At 37.3% G+C, this 18,489-nt stretch overlaps 1 protein-coding gene across 3 annotated transcripts in view; it reads left to right on the top strand.

Moving 5' to 3' along the window:
• Positions 1-18,489, top strand: part of C4H8orf34 (chromosome 4 C8orf34 homolog) — a 179,996-nt gene that overhangs the window by 23,699 nt on the left and 137,808 nt on the right. For all 3 annotated transcript variants that reach the window (XM_030011511.2, XM_030011510.2, XM_030011509.2), the window contains exons 2-3: positions 8,597-8,744; positions 9,730-9,861. In XM_030011511.2, coding sequence (XP_029867371.1) covers positions 8,597-8,744; positions 9,730-9,861 — 280 coding nt within the window. The remainder of the gene's footprint in view (positions 1-8,596; positions 8,745-9,729; positions 9,862-18,489) is intronic.

Here is an 18,489-nt window from a genome sequence, read left to right as displayed (position 1 = left end):
TTATTGGGATAAGTGATCCGGGGAAGGGGTCGGGGGGAAGACAAGAAAAGCACCTGACAGGTGTGGTTGGTTGCTGCACACATTTTGAAAATGTGTACTGTCCAAGTTTTCCATGGGATGCAACGGAAAGGATTTCCATCAATCTTCAAAACATTTCCATAGATTCTAAAAAAGATCTGATGGTTTTTTGGGTAGGCTCCTGGAAGGAAGGAAATGCTTGCAATTCTGCAGTCACAGAGCTGTGATCTAATTCATCAAGGCATTTTAAGCATGCGCCTGGCTTTATAATCATTTACTTCTCATGCATAAAAAATACCTAAGCTTAAGTGCTTTGTTGAGTCAATCCCTCAATAAACCAATTGGTTTTTTTCATGTCCAGCCTTCTCCTGATCGCCACTCATAAACCCTTAATAACCATTACTATAGTGGCACTGTACTGGGTCTGGCTGGGATGGAGTTGATTTTCTTCATAGCAGCCCATATGGTGCTGTGTTTCAGATTTGTGACTAAAACAGTGTTAATACACCCATCTTTTATTGCTGAGCAGTGCTTTCACAGGGTCAAGGCCTTCTCTGTTCCTCACTCAGCCCACCAGAGAGCAGGCTGGGAGTGGGCAAGAGGTTGGGAGGGGACACAGCTGGGACAGCTGACTCAACCTGAGCAAAGAGATATTCCATACCAGGTAATGTCATGCTCAGCAATCAAAGTTGGGGGGTAAATTTTCTGAAGTAGCCACTGCTTGGGGACTGGCTGGGCAGTGGGGGGTGGTGAGTGATTGCCTTGGCATCACTCATTTGGTTGTTTTTTTTCCCTTCCCTTTGGTTATTAAAGTGTTTTTATCTTGACCCATGAGTTTTTCTCATTTTTGCTCTTTCCATTCTCTCCCCCATCCCTCTGGGGGTGGGAGTGAGTGAGTGGCTGCTGGGTGCTTAGCTGCTGGCTGGGGTCAACCCACCAGAGGTAGCCACAAAAATACCTACTGCTTTAGTTCCTAGTATCACCCTCCCTCAGAAAAAATTTTGTGCCAGGTAGGTAGAAGATAAGTCAGTGAAGTTTAAACTGGAAATATGATGCAATTTTTTTAACATTTGCAGTAATGAATCACTGAACACAGGAACAAGTGGCTTCACCTTAGACCTTGAAATTGGAATAAGATTACTTCAGCTGATCAGAGGAAGATGAGCTCTACCCTGTTGAGTTACCTTTTACGAAAGGGAGTGATGTGCAGTCAGTGTTGTTTTATGGCTGTAATTTAAGGAAATCAGTCCAGGTTGTAATAGTCTTTCCTAGCCTTTTTCTATGAGTATTCATTTTAATGTCAATCCTACAGACCTCTCAGAAAACCAGTAGTTTTCATTTTCTTTTGGTTGAACTGTGAAGTGCCTCACCTTCAGGGTAGAATTTCCACTGGTTGATAGAATGGGTGGAAACTGAGGAAGATTTCTGAATTACACTTTAGGGAAACCTTACAGTGTTTTCTGCCATAACACGAACTTCGCTCGTTTGATAAATCCTTGCTTAGTTCAGATAATGATATGGTAGGCATAATTCCACAAGCGTGAGATTGTTACACAGAGAAATAGGACTGCTGAAAGAAGTGTAAGCTGTTGTAGAAAATCTCTGTGATTTGAAAACTGTGGGAGAAAATGTGGTAACTGTTGACATGCTTGGCATATCTGAGAGCATGTCTTTAATATTTTGTTCTTTTACTGAGAAGTAGTTAATGTTTTAGAGTAACCTAGTACCAGTGACCTCCCTTTTGACAGCATTCTTGTCTGAAATGATTGAACGGGAGAAAGGAAATCTTTCAATAAAAAAGCCAAAGAACAAAGGCATTTGATGTTTGATGCTATTTTGTGACCCCTGAAGTGGTATAATACATTTGGGACAATGATATTTGAAATATCAAGAATAAGATAGGAGGAAAAAATCCCTCAAAGGATACATAAGTGAAAAAATACAGCAAGAGGTTTAGGTAGATATTGCATGTTATGATGTGCATGGTGGAGTTTGATAAACTGTCATGAGCTCACTCAGTGGAATTTTGGAACTGTCCACCAGACCTCATCTATGCAAAAATTGCTAAGGTCAATGATGCATATTTTATCAACTGTTACATACACGAGTTGATTAATATCAGATAGGGCTAGTTCATCCAACTCAGGGAACTGAGTATATGATTTGCAAAGGATTTGTAGTGGAAAGAATTTGTTGTTTCCATTCTGCTCTCCAGAGTCTCCCTAAACATATGGTTAGTAACATAGGCCCAAAAATTGGTCTTCTGTTGTTGAACTGGCAGAGATATTTAGTAGATGAACATTGAAGGAGGACTGTTAGCTATTCAATGATGTTTGTTTTCAGACTCCCTCTTATTATTCTCATTGTATGAACCAAAAGTTTACCTCTTTTGTATATCAGAGTTAAAACCCTGATTTGAGATGTGAAAAAAGCAGTTTGAGACTTTGAATGTTAGTAGTCTGAGTCTGAAAATGTTACCTGGGCCACTAGTCCCATATCGTAGATTTCCCTACCAGTGCCACCTTCAGGGGAATTTCGTTTGCACCATAGTATCAGGGCCACCATATAAGCTTTGTATTTTCTCTTTAGTTGTATGTCCAGAGTAACTTCTTTGTGGGGTGTGTTCCATGCTGTGTACTGCAGTTTTGGGATATTAAATTTAGCTGCACAGCTAGCTGAAACGGCGGGAATGAGTAGTGTTGAGGCTTTGAACAAAGAAAGTTGGTTGAAAATTTTTTAGTCAATTCCAGGTAAAAGTTTGAATATTTTCACAAGCTGAGTAGGACTACTAATCCTATAGAGGTTTGCTCTCCACTGTTTTTCTACCTTGGTAAATTTGAAACAACTAGTGTGGTGCAGGCATGTGAATTGTGTTTATGTGGAGATTTGCTTTGTGTTGAATTTTATTCCGTAGGGAGATGTGGTGATAATTTCATGAACATTTAAAATATGTTGAAGTCCATTTCTATTATAGTTTATAGTGTGATTTTCTTCTTTTAATTCTGAATTGCTCGAGAACATTTAAAGCCCAGCTATCTTCTGAAAGAAGGATGCTGGTATTTTTCCTTCATTTCCATGGAAAATAATCTTTTGTGGTAGAAGCAGTGATGTTTACTTTTATTCTCTCATTTAATAATTGCAGACTTTTATTTTAACCAGTAAGAATAATGCTGAAACATGCATTTTTAAATATTTTTTTTTATTTCCTTGCTTTATTACTGCAGAAATCGGAAAGGAATTCTAAACAAAAAAATGTGCCAATCACTAAAAAGTTTATTAAGCTTACTTCCCTTCCACAGGTTTTCATTCAATTTTATATCTTCTTTGTTCAGTTACAGCCTGTATGAAGTGATTAGCAAACCTAAATTTAGAAGTTTGCCTGTCTTCTAACTGTCTAAGCTCCATTGCAGTCAATGGATATATAGCTAATACAGCCAGTAGTGCCTGGAGAGCAATTTTTCTTATCTTAAGTGGACATACACTGGCTAGTCAACTGGGAGATCTCTAGGCTCCCTTGACTTCTTCATTGACAAGATCACCATTCACGTTGGAGTGAAGACTGCTGTATTTAATTGTCTTAATTTGGAACTGCATCCCATCAAAACCTTGTAGTTTAAGCTGAGCCACCTAATCTCTTTGTTTGGTCCGGAGAGATGGAGACAGACGTCTTCTGAGGGCAATTCACTCTACCTACTTTAAACATCTAATTTAAACCATGAAATGAGAGCATAATACAGTCAAAATCATCTGTGCAAGTAGTGCAATAGGCTGTAGAAGTCTATATAGTTAAAAACAAAACCTGTGATTGTTGTGTTGTTACTGTTATCAATTACAGAGCAAGATAGAATGTCTCTTAATTAACTTAATAACCTGATAGGTACATTTAGACATAGCTAATTAGAGTTTTCTTGTAATTGGGCCGATGATTAATAGACTGTGAAGACTGTTTCATTTGTATTAAATGCATAGACAGTCACAAGGAAATTAAAATTTGAGCCTGCATTGAATAACTAATACAGGACCTCAGGATAGCACAATAGTGAAAGATTATTCTCTTTATAAAGAATTAATATATTAAGTTGCTGGTTTAGACCTGTTTTTTTCAAGATCTTTTGCAGCCTTACCAATATGTGCACGAATCTCTCTTGGAAGCATCCATAGATCAACTTTTGCAAGCTTCTTTTAAAACGGTCTGTCTTACATAGTTTAATAAAACTAGTGAATGTAAAAGCATATGAAGTTACCATTGCAGAAGAAAGTAGAAATAACTGGTTTCATTTCTGGTTTGCACAGTGCAAGGTAAAATCCTTGGAGAAGTTAACTGCCAGTTTTTCTGGAGCTTATATCACCTTTCTGCCCATTCTTCTCATTCTGGTCAGGGCAGAACCTAATTTCGGGCAATACAATGGAGAAGCAGCAGAAACAATGTCTTTACCCTAGTGCTCCAGTCTGTAGTAATCATGGAAGTTCGCTTTCACCCCTTTTCTGTGCTGCAGTGTCTCTTGTGGGTGCACAGGGAATTAATAGCTACTGACATCTGAACAGGCTTCTTCAATTGTTACACAGCTGGAAGGGAGAGTCTGAGGGCAGTCCCACTGATAGAAAAGACAAAAGGGCATAGACTGAAAGGAAGACATAGCAGCAGAAAGAAGATAGGAGGAGAGAGATTATGGGTAGTGAGCAGCTGATCTGGCAGCATGGAGACTCAATCTGCCATGACTTTTTATTTGTCATTATAAGGCATACTGTGCATGGAAGAACATATTATAAAGGTAGAGAAGACATTCTATTTTTCTTGCTTGAATTAGGTGAAAATGAGAACAAACAGAAAACTGAGAAATTTGAGCTAGAAAGGCAAAAAGTATAGTTAATATTTTAAGAGACATGTAAGTGTCTTGCATTTCTGTTTTCATGCATAGTTGAAACTGTTGAATTTTTCATCAAGAAATGAATCTCAGTTTCAATGATCTTGTGCCATTTTTACTCTGCTGTTAATGCAGAGGCGGCTTCATTGAGACTAGTTGGTCTTTTTCCTTTTCTTTTTCTTGTGGAACCTTGCCTACTTAGCACATTGTGAGTCAGACTGCTGCTAACCAAAAAGGAATTTTATTTTTGTAAGTTGTTGTACAATTTAGTTTTTCTTATTTAATACATTCACTTTTGTAATCTTTTTTTGAAACATTTCAAACTTGTAAGAGTATATTTAGAGTACCACGTAGTATGTTATTCCTGCTGTCTATGAAGATGTCACCCAAGCAACAGATGAGAGCATCAAATAAACTTTGGATAATTTCATCAGAAGTTTAAGATAGTTTTACTAGGGAATGAGGCTAAGATGAGAATACCCCTAATAGGCATTCCTCATCTGTAATGTCTTTTCACCTTCAGTGAAGTATATGTTTTTATTTAAAAAATGAGCTGAGTGCTCACTAAGTACAGTAACTGCCTGTGTGAAGTTTTTTGCTTTTTTTGTTGGGTGGTGGTTTTTGTTTGTTTGTTTGTCTTGCCCCTCCCACCCCTCTACCCCATGCCATAGCTAAGCAACCAAACACAGGCAGATAACATATTTCCTTGTAATTGCCAATTTGCTGGGGATGACAAGAGTCTCAAAGGAAGCATGAGCTTGAAGAGCATGGGTTGGGGGCTGAGCAGATGGAGTTAGGTCCCTTGATGGACTGGGTGGCAGAATTTGGTAGGAGGGCAAAGGCAGTGAGGATCATGGAGTTGTGATCCTACTTCTGGGATCTCTGACAGTGTGACAGGAGGATATGGAAGGAGATAACACCTCCTGCATGTCAACGTGAATTTACACAGAGCATATGTCTGAAGCTATTATCACTGCTATTGTTATTGCTGGTTGGGGCGAAGGTGTTTGCAAATTCTGCAGAGTTTGGGAAGCCAGCTGTGATAAGTTGGAGACCACTTTCACACCTTGCTTGGAGCAGCTTGAGAAGCAAATCTCAAAGAGGTTCTTTACTTCACTTTTGCAACAGAATACTCATAGTAAAGAACTATGTCTTCTTTAAATGGCAGGCTTCGTAATCTGGGTCACCTTTGTGTTGACTTGAAGTTCTATTTACTTTTAATAACATCTCTGAAAGTGCTTAAGGCAGATCAGTTTGAGGCTTTTTACACAAATAAGTAGTATTTTTTTTGAACTGCATACTATTTTCAGTTTATGAGGATTCCAGCAATGTTATTTGTTTTTGCTTTAGGTGTACAGGACTGGTACAACTCATTTGTTACTCCAGATAGGTAAAAGAACTACAGATATAGGCTACTTTTAAATTTTCTTATTGCTGTCACAGAATAGAACTGATTATGCTCTGGGACAGCACAGATCTCTGTATCACTCAGGCCTTACTATCAATATGTTAACAGTAGATAAAAATGTGGTCCTTTTGAAAAGGAGCTAATTTCACATCACCTCAGAATAGCGCTTCTTTTTTTTTTTTTTTGAACTTTGTGCAATTACATTCTTTAGTTTTATTGCTGTATCTCAGAATAATGTAAAGAATCCTATAATCGGTTTTATTTTATTAGGTCTGTTTCTGTTAATGAAAGACCATTTTGTCTGGTAACAAGCAAATTAGTGATGGCAACAACTCAGTAGCATTTGTCTTACATTGACATGTAGACATTCTAAAATTGTTCATCTCTGTATTATCTTTTTTAATGCTACATTAATTTTGCAATGTATTATTAATACATTGTTACCCATGCATGTCTTTAAAAAATTAATAGTATTAAAGCATGTATCTCAGTTCTCATCATCTTGTTTTTATTAACCTAAGACATAAAAATAATTTTCAAACCATGATTCAGAGAAATTATTTAAATTACAAGTAAGCTATTACAACTGACGCGTTTCTCTTGGTAATAGAATCCTCTGCAGTGGAGTTCCTACAGCTATTGTGATCCATTACAAGCACAAGATTACATCTTTCCACTTGTCACTAATTCAGCATTTTGGCAGGGAAAAAAAGAAAGGTTTGCTGTTACAGTGTTGCCAAGCAACCAAAATAAGAGTTACTCCAATTTCTGGATTTTTCTTGTATGATGTATATCAGAGGGTTTCTCCTACCTTGGTGAGAGACAGTCTAGATGAAGTTACACTCCATAGCTTTACCATTTCCAAGATTAGTAAGTAGCTTAATTTCTCCCTGTGGAGTTCCATTCAAAACCAAAGTTACTCTTTTTTTTTTTTTTTCATTCCCTGTAGATAGTTATAAAAAATCATATCACAGATAAACGTGTCTTCACAACACATGAGATAGGGCATGTTTTCTCCTTTTTGTTTTCTGAAGTTTAAATTTCTCTTTCTGAAATGGAAAGCTTGTTTCTGTCTCATTTTCACTTATAGCTAGTTGTTTATACCACTACTTGAATAAAAAAAAAGGAAGGTTTTGGAGTGGACAAAGATAACTTGCTGTGTCTTAATAATCCTGCATGCTCTTACTCATGTTTACTGCTGTTTGGTATACTCGCTCTTAAGTATCTTTTCCCAACACAGTTAACTGATGGTAATACCAAGTAACTACCGGTATTTGAAAAATCATTTATTAAATGAAGGTGTACAGAAAAGATGAAGTGGAGATACGACTTAAGTGTATGGAAGTTATGGTAAGATTTATGATTGGGAATAGATGAAGAAAGAATAAATGCTCTTAATAATGTAGTCAGTTTTTTGTCCTGATTTTGTTGTAGATTCTTGTAATTTTTTACATCTGTGGAGCTTTTTTGTTTTGCAGTGGCAGCCACAGATGTCCTGTGAAACTATGTGGATTTCAGGCTCCCATCCCACATTAGTCATTGATTTCCTCTCAGGGCACATGTCCATCACAGAGCCACAGCTTCTTTCTGGATTCCTAATCTGTGTAGGGAGCCAGGAAGAACCTCGGCAGCAATATGGAGAGTTGCTTTCTGCAGCCCTGCAAGGCCAGGGCATGTAACAGCGATTAGATAGTATCAATGCATGACATAAGAGATGGTTTCGTGTTGACAATGGTTTTGTATCCGTATCTGCAACAATGTAATAAAATATTTGCTCAAGTCTATACAATAATATTTTGGGGGACTTGCTTTAAAAAATGTCTGCCTGTTTGATCAGACCTTGGAGTTCTCAGATACGAGTACATATTCTAACTAGATCATTGTTCTATGTCTGGGTGAGATCAAAGATGCACCAACCTTCCTGATACGCCAGTTTCCAATGAGAAGAAATTTGGATGTATGGGTCAGAGAAGAGCTACTTGCTGCTCTGAAAAGGTGCTTGTTCAGAATGGTTAAATGAACAGTATTCAGATTGTTTTGGGTAAATTTGAGCAGGTAGCAGGGGTTGGGTTGTTTAACGTACATTCCAGTGGATAAGTGCCTGTATAGGGTAAGAGCACTTCAGACATGAACACTTCATAGGGCAAAGCTAGCAGTAGTTTGAGGAGATGGGTGTTTCCAGCTGTTTTCTTCAAAGTTGAAAACAGGCTTTTCATTTATAAATGCTCCTTTACTTTTGGTAAATACAAGATTAGTTTAGGTGCAATATCCCACTAATTTTTTGTTTTGTTTTAATTTTCTAAAGGAGTTGATGACCAAGCTGATAACAGAGACACCTGACCAGCCAATCCCATTTCTAATTGATCATCTTCAGTCCAAACAGGGGAACCGCAGTCAGCTTCAGAGAACGTTGTCTGGCTCTGCTGCCCTTTGGGCAGAGAGTGAAACATCAGGTATGTTCTGTATGCTGGAAAGGGCTAGTCTCCAGTATAATCTTCCCAAACTTTTGTCCATGAATTCCTGGATGCACATGTACCTGCTGAACAGGTACTACTCTGTAGTTTTGAGCATGCACAATAAATCCTGTTTGTCCAGTAGATACTGAATTTAATATATATTGTTGGCTGTCAGCTCAGCCTCTGTACATATCATGTGAGTATGGATCAGAGGTACTGGGTGGAAACAATCCCAGTCTCAATGAGAAAGAAGGTGCATATAAAGGTCCCGTGATTCCCCTGCTGTCCTCTTTGCTTTCTCTTTACCTTGTTTTCCTTTTCCCTCCCACGGTGTATTTGTGCCTGAGATTAGCCTCTGTTGAGGTATTTTCTTTAATAATACACATTTTTAACAACCCATCATTCCAACACTTACTGAGAAGATGCTATTACTACTTTATGAACTCCAGTGTGAATAATTTATGACTGTAGATCTTCAGAAGCATAAAAAAAGATTCTGAAATAATACTTGCTCTGATTCTAAAGTAGAAATTTTAGCTTTGATATTCTGGTATGAGCTATTAGAATGTTGGTTTTGTATTTAAAAATTGACTGTGATCTGTTTCAGACTATAGTAGATCTCAAATAGTTGCTGATAGTCAAAATGTTAGTTGCCTGACAAATCAACTTTTTATTTCTATCAAATGTAAAGTTTTAAGCATAGGCAGTCAGACATGTAAGAGAATAAATGGAGGTTAAGGACTTTTTAATAACAAAAAATAAGATGTTATGTTTTTAATGAAAATCACATTAATGAATTTCTAAACTGTGTTTAGGAAATGGAAGAAATATGAAATTTAGCATAAATCAGAAATAGGAGAACAGAAAGAGCTGACTTTGGTTTGGACTGATAGGTCTTGTTTTTTCTGGATTAATTGTTTATTAACTCTTTGAAAAATGACCCTACAAATGTTATAATTGCCTGATTCGATTCTTTTAACAGAAAATAAAGGAACAAGGAGAGATTTTAGAAGTTATGATAAACCTTGGCAGGTAAATGCAAAAAAGCCTAAAAAGTCAAAGAGCGACCTTGCTGTGTCCAACATTTCTCCACCATCACCGGAGTCCAAGTCATGTAAGAAAGCTTCACTGCATTATTAATTCATGCATACTTCCAAACCCATAGTATGTTTTTATGTTGAATTAGGATTAAAATGGAAAGCAAACTATGAGCAGTTGAAATGGCTAGATAAATGTTAGAAGAGTTTGATTCATGCTTTACTTTCACTTGAGCTATGAATATTTAATAATATCCTATGTTGTCATCTACAGATAAAATAGAATTCTAGATAGATAGATAAAAAACAGAAGAATATCTGGGTGTCATGCACAATTTTATGTTCAGATACCAATTATGATTTTATGTTTTAGTTTGCATTGCCATTTTGCACGTGTAAAATCTGTTCTGTTGATATTCGTCTTAATAATATTTTTTTCAGTGGGTCAGGCAATACAAAACTATGAATTATGAACAGATACCGTTCAAGATATGTGGGCAGTGTTAGCAGAACAGGTGTACTGCTCTGAGAGTTGCTGAAGGAATCTAAATGTACACTGAAAGAAAAGGCAGAATAGAAATAGAGTGACTGAAGAGAATATTGTCAATGACCTGTAAAATAGAAGTAGTAAAAATAGAGGCAGCAAGCCTTAATGAAATATAGTGCTTTCTGTGTACTGGCTATTGAAGAAATTTAATTTTTAATCTTGATTTTTAATGGATTTTTTACATAAATATATCATACATCTACATATATACATATAGGTACACACACATGCAAGTGTGTATACAAGATTTGTTCTTGAAAATAAATTGCAAAATTATATTTTTTTCTGTTGACTATTGTAGCTTTTTGAAATTTTTATAATAGCTAAATCTTTTTAATAACTCAGAGTGTTATTAGGTGGGCCAGGTGAGAACAGATATATACTGTACTGCAATATAAGGCTTGCTGTCTTTCCTCCAGAAGCAAGATGGGAAAGTCTAGACTGCAGTGGAGTCAAAGAAAAATCTCCCAGTGGCCTCAGTAGGTCAAAATATAGCACAACAATGGGTAAAGTAAATCATGATAGATTTATGCAATAGAGACACTGTGCTTTTGGGTAATTAACAGTCTTACATGGTTATGAAACCTTTTTGATTGAGAATAAATAACTGTAACAAGTAAAAAATAGCTGTACAGGTAGCTTTTCTCAGGACTATCATCCTAGCAAGATTTATGGATTATTTTTTCTGGAAATGGAGCATGTGTGTCTGTTTCTTCTTCACAAAGCACATTCCTTGCTTCAAAAAGAGTCAAATTTGATCATCAGTTCCACTGTACCTCTCTATGGGCACATAGAATGTGAATACAGTGAATTTTTAAGTGAAAAAGAAGCGTGTGGATTTTAATTCACTTTCAAGAGAAAGTAGGGATATTCAGAGAAGTGGTCATAGTCATTCATAATCTGAGTCTAATCTAACAGTCTTTGCTGGATAACAGCAATTTATGGAGATACTCTGTTAGAAACAGTGGCCAAGGGTGTTGTGAGCTGTTCCTGTCGTCATACTGTGTTCTTCTCTTCCCTCCCTGTGCTTGCACTTCAGACTCTGTGATACTTATCAAGTAACTTCCATGCCATTTCCTAAAGATTCAGGTTCTCAGTCTCTGTGCCAGGTAGAGGCGTGACATCATGTCACTCCATTTGTGTGCCTACTACAAGTTTCATGCTTGTTGGTCCTTAGGTTGTCCCAGGAGAGGGATAAAGAGGAGGCTGGGCACTCTAAACTACCAGGTCACATGTCAAGCAATGAAATAATTTATACATCTGTAATAAGACTGGTCTCGAGGATCTGTCCTTGTGGACTGAAGAGCAGCTAATAATGCTTTTCAGTTGGTAAGGCTTGCTCTCAAGCTACCCAAGTCCCTAAGTCTAGCAGCAGAGTTTGTTGGAGTGCAGCTTTACCCACAACAGAGGAAGATAGAATTAGGGTGTGTTTAAGGCACTTGGACGTACATAAATACATGGCACTATATGGGATTCATTCTAAGCATGGTGAGAGGAGACTAATATTATTGCAAGGCCATTCTGTCATCACTGAAAGGTCATGATGATTGTGGGAGGTTCCTGATGACTAGAAAAAGGCAAACATTGCATCGATTTTGAGGAAGGGCAAGAAGGAGACTTTGGGGACTACAAGCTGATCAGCCTAACCTCACTCTCTGGGAAGGTTATTGAGCAAATTTTCCTGGAAGGTGTTCCCAGCCACAAGAAGAAGGAAAATGTGATTGGGAACAGCAAGCATGGATTTATGAGATCATACATGCCTGATCAGATCAACTTGATTACCCCCTTAGATGAAATAACTGGCCCTGTAATCAAAGAAAGAGCAGAAGATGTTTAATACTTTGACTTTAGCAAAACCTTTGTCAGTCTCCTATAGTATCCTTACAACTCAATTGGTGAGGTACGGACTGGGTAAGTGGACAACAAGATGTGTGGAAGATTGGCTCAACTGTTGGATTCAAGGGATTGTGACTGGCAATGCAAAGTCCAGTTGGAAACTCTATCACTAGTGGCATGCTTAAGGGACTGGTACTGATACCAATACCATTCAAAAGTCTTTCTTAATGTCCTGGATGATGACATAGAATGTTCTCTCAGGTTTGCAGGTGAGACCAAACTGTGGGAAGTGGTTGGTATTCAGAGTAGCAGGGATGCTATTCAGAGGGACCTCAACAGGATTGAGGAATGAGCTGAGAGGAACCTCATGAAGTTCAACACAGGCAAATGAAAAATCTTGCATCTTGGATGGAATAACCCTGAGCAGTATTATAAACTGGGTTCTGAATGGCTAGAAAGTAGCTTTGCATAAAAAGACCTGGGGTGCTGATGGACAAGAACTTGAATATGAACCAGCTGCGGCTTTGTGCTCTTGCAGCGCTGAGGGTCAGCTGCATACTAGGCTGCATTAGCAAGAGTATAGCCAGCAGTGTTTATTTTGCACTTTGAGATGGCATCTGGAGAATGTCATGGTAGACAATGGTATACTGGAACAAGTCCAGTGGAGGTCCACCAAGGTGATGAGAGGGCTAGAGCATGTGATGGACAAAGAAAAGTTGAAGGAAATTGGCTTGTTCATCCTGAAGAAATGAAAGCTAAGGGGAGATTTCATTGTCAACATCAACTATTACGCTGGAGGGTGGTAGAGAAGACATAGCCAGATTCTTCTTGAAGGTATATAGTGAAAGGACAAGGGGCAACAAAAATAGTACTGTGAGGGTGGTCAAATACTGGAACAGGTTGTCCAGAGAGGCTGTGGAATCTATGTCCTGGGAGATACTCAAAACTCAACTGGATAGTCTGAGCAACCTGCCCTGAATGGACCAGTTTTGAGCAGCAGGTTGGACTAGAAGACTTTCAGAGGTCCTTTCCAGCCTAATTATCCTCTGATTCCATGCTTTTCTGTTCATAACCTTTCATATTTTTTTGTTTTAAACCTTGATTCCTTTTATTATTTTCACGACTTACTCATCCCTGCAACTATTTGTCTCTGCAGCTTTTTGAAAATACCTTGTGTATTTGAACTACAGTTTTTTTAATTGCTATCACAGAAGCTGGTTTCAGCCATATCCTTTTTTGCCATATCTTGCTTCCCTTATTTTCTGCCAACAGCCAAATTAATACTGACTTTTTTTTTACTTTTTTATTTGCTGTGTTTATGCCAGAATCAGTGGGTACCATGTGCCCCTTCAACCACTCAGATCAGCAGAAAGGAAGCATGTTCAGAAGCCATTTATTGCTCTGTCCAGACATGCACAGCATATTCCATTTGTTTTGTGCCTTCAGCTTGTACTTCAAAACATTTTTGGATGATGGTGTACATTTTTTTCCAAAGCCTCTCCAAAGAGATAGTAAGGACTCATCTGAGAAACAGAATGTTTTGGGCCTGCTGAGACATAAAGATTTACTCTCAGATTTGTGTTTAAAACAGACCAACCCCCCACACCCAACAACCTAAAAAGTCCCCCAAAACTGCCAAAACAAACCCAAAATTTAATGGAGTCCATCAGCTGTGATATGTTCTGTTGCAGAGCTTTTTTCTTATGGCTGTCTTGTTCAAATGATCCTGAATTTTTAAGTTCATTCAGAACTGAGAATTGTCATTTCATAGGAATCTTTGGAAACATCAGGAGAATTGATTTATTTAATTTGGAAATATTTTTTTCCTTCAGCAAAGCTGATGTTGACTGCAGGGTGCATATTATTCCTGCACAGATATCTCTTTCTTATGCATTCAACTTTTTTACTGGAAAGATTCCTCTTGTCCCTCCTCCTGCCTGTTACAATCTCAATCACACCTGAAACAAACACACAAACAAGAAACCCTAGTATCTAAGGGATCTGACCACTTGTTCGATGTGTGGAAAACCAGAATTAAGCAGAAGCTACTGTTGTTGTCTGGCAAGGAAGAGGCTTGAAGCTAGGGCTCCTGGTGTGTGTGTGTACGTGTGTGTTTGTGTATATATAAGTATATTTAATGAAATGTTTAGATGATCACATTCTGTATTTGAAGAAGAACAAATTTGGAAGTTTCTAAATAGTTTGTGAAACAGACTTCCTGCTTCCCAGCTAGCTACTTTACCTAAAAGTAGGGTGATCTCTTCACCACCTCCATATTAAATCAGATCACACATCATCCTTTCATTCTGCTTCAGTTCACCATCCTCACTATATCCCATTTACAATTGCATTGTTGGGTACTTCTGATTGCCCTTGGTCAGTCTAGGACTGTAGGCTATCATTCTCTTAGCCTTTTAATATCCAGGGACTGTGTAAACCAGTTTGGCTGTATTATCAAAGAACTCTCATCTGAATGCTATTGCAAGAGTTAAATACATGAGTAATTTTGTGCTCAATAATAACACATTTTTTTTTGTTCTTTGAGATGCAAGATGGTCATACAATGTATTAATGAAACATAGGATTTAATGAGCAACTGGTCTGATTCTGTCTGCAAATCATGTCTTGAAAAGGCACATATATGTAGCTAAAAACAGTACTGATCTTGTACCATCATCCAGTAGAAAATAAATCTGCTGATTTATGACAGAATTCATAACACATCTGCGAATGAATCTGATGTGCATTTGTTGGGGGGGACACGCCACCAGAAAATCAGAAATACTGGAAAGCATGTCTTTGCAGTCTTCTAAGATGAGATGGGGAAATCTCAGCTCCATAAAGGGAAAACCTAAATATTTCTATACAAATGCTATGATGTAGATTTAAAAAATCTTTTGAATTGTAGGCAGATGATTTCAAGATAAAGTGTTATATAAATCTCTCAAGTAACAGAGATGAGGTTGAGGCAGGTAATGTGATGAGGGATTTAAAATTACTGATATGATGATTTTGAGGAATGAGTGAGTATAATAAAGAGGAAGGTCAGCATATTATGAAAGGATTTTCCTAAGTGTGTGGTGACATATGCATGGAAATGATATATGATGGACTTCATACATACAGAAGAGAATCATATATTTCAAAAGATCTCAGGGAAGGGTCATATGGTCTTTATACAGTTCTGCATGCTTCACACAAAGCCATCCATTTGAAAACGACCAGTGCTTGTTTATCCTATAATTGGGAAGATACAAGTTTATATTTTAAAAATGTTTGTAAGCAAGCAGAAAATGAACCTTGGAAGAACAGACACATGCCATATGATGTAATGAAGTAGATTTTAGTTTTAGTATCAGTTCAGTAGTTCAAGAGTAGGTAAGTAAGAAGAATTATGTCTTCTCTAGAAGTAATAAAAATTTCAGTCAGTTCTAATTCTGCTTAACTTTCCTCTCAGTTTTGGTTCAATAGAATGAGCCAGACTCATTGTTGAAACAAATTCTATTGAAACTCAGAAATGTTCCATGACAGCATATCTGTTTTGATACATTTTCACTGAAGTACAAAATGGTTCACTGAAACACAGACTGTAGTACACCAGCATGCAGAGCAAATTTCCACCATGTTTTTGACTGGCTTCCTACCATCTATCTAGTGAGATGCAGTCCAAGCTTCCTGTATTTGTGGGACATTTTTCTGAAGCTAGGGACCAGACCACTGTCCCCTGAGCAAGTTTCCCTACTTTCCAAGGATAGAGCCTTGATACTCTCATTTTCCTGATGCAGGTTGGTCCATATACTCAGCAGCTGCTGATCCTGGAAGCTCCACAGCTGTGGAGCAGAACTTATATTTGTTTCACTCAGGTTCTGTCCCATAACAAATTTTATTTCAAAATCATATGGTTTCTCAAAAATACTGTCTTTTGGTATTTTGAAAAATGTGGTTTGTTTTAAGTTGACATGATATCAAATCCCAGCTTGTTGAAATTTTCTGCAACCTGGAAGCTCTATGGTTTGGTCATCTTTGTACACGGTTTTACAATATTAAATTATTGCCTGTTTGTATTTTGGTGGTACTGTGAGATTTCTGTGGTGTGGTGAGTTCAGTATAAACATGGAAAGAAAAGTCTGTCAAACTGCTAGTAGGATAGAGTGAGTGATGCTGTAGAATATACTGTTGGTACACTGAAGGGAGAAGATGAGATGGCTCAAAAAGCAGGCAGTAAAGGAGCATGTGATCTCAATATAAACCACTGGTGAGCGAAAAGAGAGAGACCTATTATAGAATGTCTTTCCTAGTTTACTAAATGTTTATATTTGCAGTTAGTAAAGGTTTAGAAAAACTACTAGATGGAACATTTTGTTTTCTGTAAATATGAAAAAGGATGAAAAATACTGAAGTTGAGCTATTAAATTTAAGTTAATTATGCTAGGATCTATGAACAGAGGCAATCTCTGGTCACGCAAAAATTTAGATAACTTTTAATGAACATAGTGGTTCCTAAACCAGGGAATTATAAATTAAATGATTGGCATTTCAAATTATCAATGAAAATTATAGACTGTCCATCTGAGTAAAGGCTAGTCATACCCTAATACCTTAAGGCCTGTATATATATACTCACTAGGAACCACCATAGCTCATTATTTCCGTTGTCCTCAGAAGGAAATACATGACTTGGCTTTTTTGAACACAAAGCAGAACTGGACTCTGACAGTCCAACTTGCCCCTCTCTTCTCTTCTCCTTATTGAGGCTTCCTGTGTCTCTTTCTTCCTACTCTTATCTCTGTAGGTCCTTTTTAATGTCTCCTTTGTCTTCTGTCTTTGAGAATGTCTGTAATTGCAGTCTAATACATTAACTTCCCTAATACTTACTGAGTTCCTGAGTAGATGTTAACAGATCAGAATATACTCTGAGTTGTCAGACCCAGTATAGATGTCCAGTTTGAAGATGGCTTGGTTTATGTCTATGGGAGATGGAATCACATTCTTTGTGGTGGAAGGACTTAAACATACCATTGTCCCATTTCTTTACCGGGAAGGGATGGCTATTGACTTAACTTCAACTTTCCCTCGTGGACTTGATCCAAAGTAGAGCAGATTCTATATTCACACAGAGGGCAGTCAGCAATAAGGCAAATTTCAATAGCAACAGTTATTTAATACATTTTGCAGTAGCTACCAGAACTCGAAGTCTGAGCATAATTTCCCCATACCATCATAAAAGCATTCTGGAATTCCAAATGATCATAAGATACTGCTTTTTTTGCACAGTCTGTAGGTGTCTGCAAATTTCCTTCTTAGCATGTAAATGAAAATGAAGTTTGTAAGCATAAATTAGTTGACAACTGTCAAAATAGTAAATAAAAATTTCAGAGCTGTCCAGGATATATTGGACATTGTAGGCTTTGTTTCTGAAGTTATTTTTAAGTGAGTAGTTAGCAACTGTTGAGAAATGCAACTGGTCCTTTCTGTTGGGAATGTGGACTAGGCTTCATCATCTTCACACCAGCATGTGCAGTTCTCAGCATGGTAATGCTGTGTTTGGAGACGACCCAACAATTGCATTTGGTGGTGAAGGCAGCAGATAGCTTCGTTCAGAACACTGGCAAAAAGAACATGTTAAACAGCAGTTCCAGAGACAGCATCATTTTTGTTTTCATGTCTACAAGTTGTTCAAAAGGTTCACATTGGTCAATGCAGCTCTGTTCATTGTGGGTCTTGCATATCTCAGAAGCTCCTTCTCTTTTTCCCTGCCATTGTAGGTGAAGTTAGCTCAGCAGTTGAGAAACTGTTATTTTAAAATTGAAATAAAGCTTTGGGTAATAGATAATGAGTAGGAGACTGTAAGCTCAGGACTGTGCTTCCCAAGGATCAAGTTTGTTTACTTTCAGTATCAGAATAAAGATTACAGGCTGTACAGCATGAGCAATAGGGACATATTTTGTTTCACTGTTTTTATGAACTGTTATCTACATTTTATGACTTTTTTTAAAAAAGATTGTATATACTTGTTGATTTAAAAGCTTTATCTAAAATATTTCTCTTTCTTTTTGATAAAATGACTAGCAAAGCTAAAAGTACCAGTTACTCATTTTCATTTTGACATTTTTCCTTATTGGCCCTAGGACACACAATTCTATTTTTATGTAAATGAAGTACCTTCATATGCAATGTTTTTATTACATTTTTATGTTATTGCATTATTTTTATTATTTTTAATTGTTAATATTAATTATTCCTGTTTACCAATTAAATCAGTTGCAAGAATCATCCCAAGTATGGATTTGTTCATAGATGTTTTCATTTTTACTTCACATTG

Source organism: Aquila chrysaetos, chromosome 4 (assembly GCF_900496995.4).
Source record: "Aquila chrysaetos chrysaetos chromosome 4, bAquChr1.4, whole genome shotgun sequence".
NCBI classification, from domain to species: Eukaryota; Metazoa; Chordata; class Aves; order Accipitriformes; family Accipitridae; genus Aquila; species Aquila chrysaetos.
This window is presented reverse-complemented; position numbering and strand designations above follow the sequence as displayed.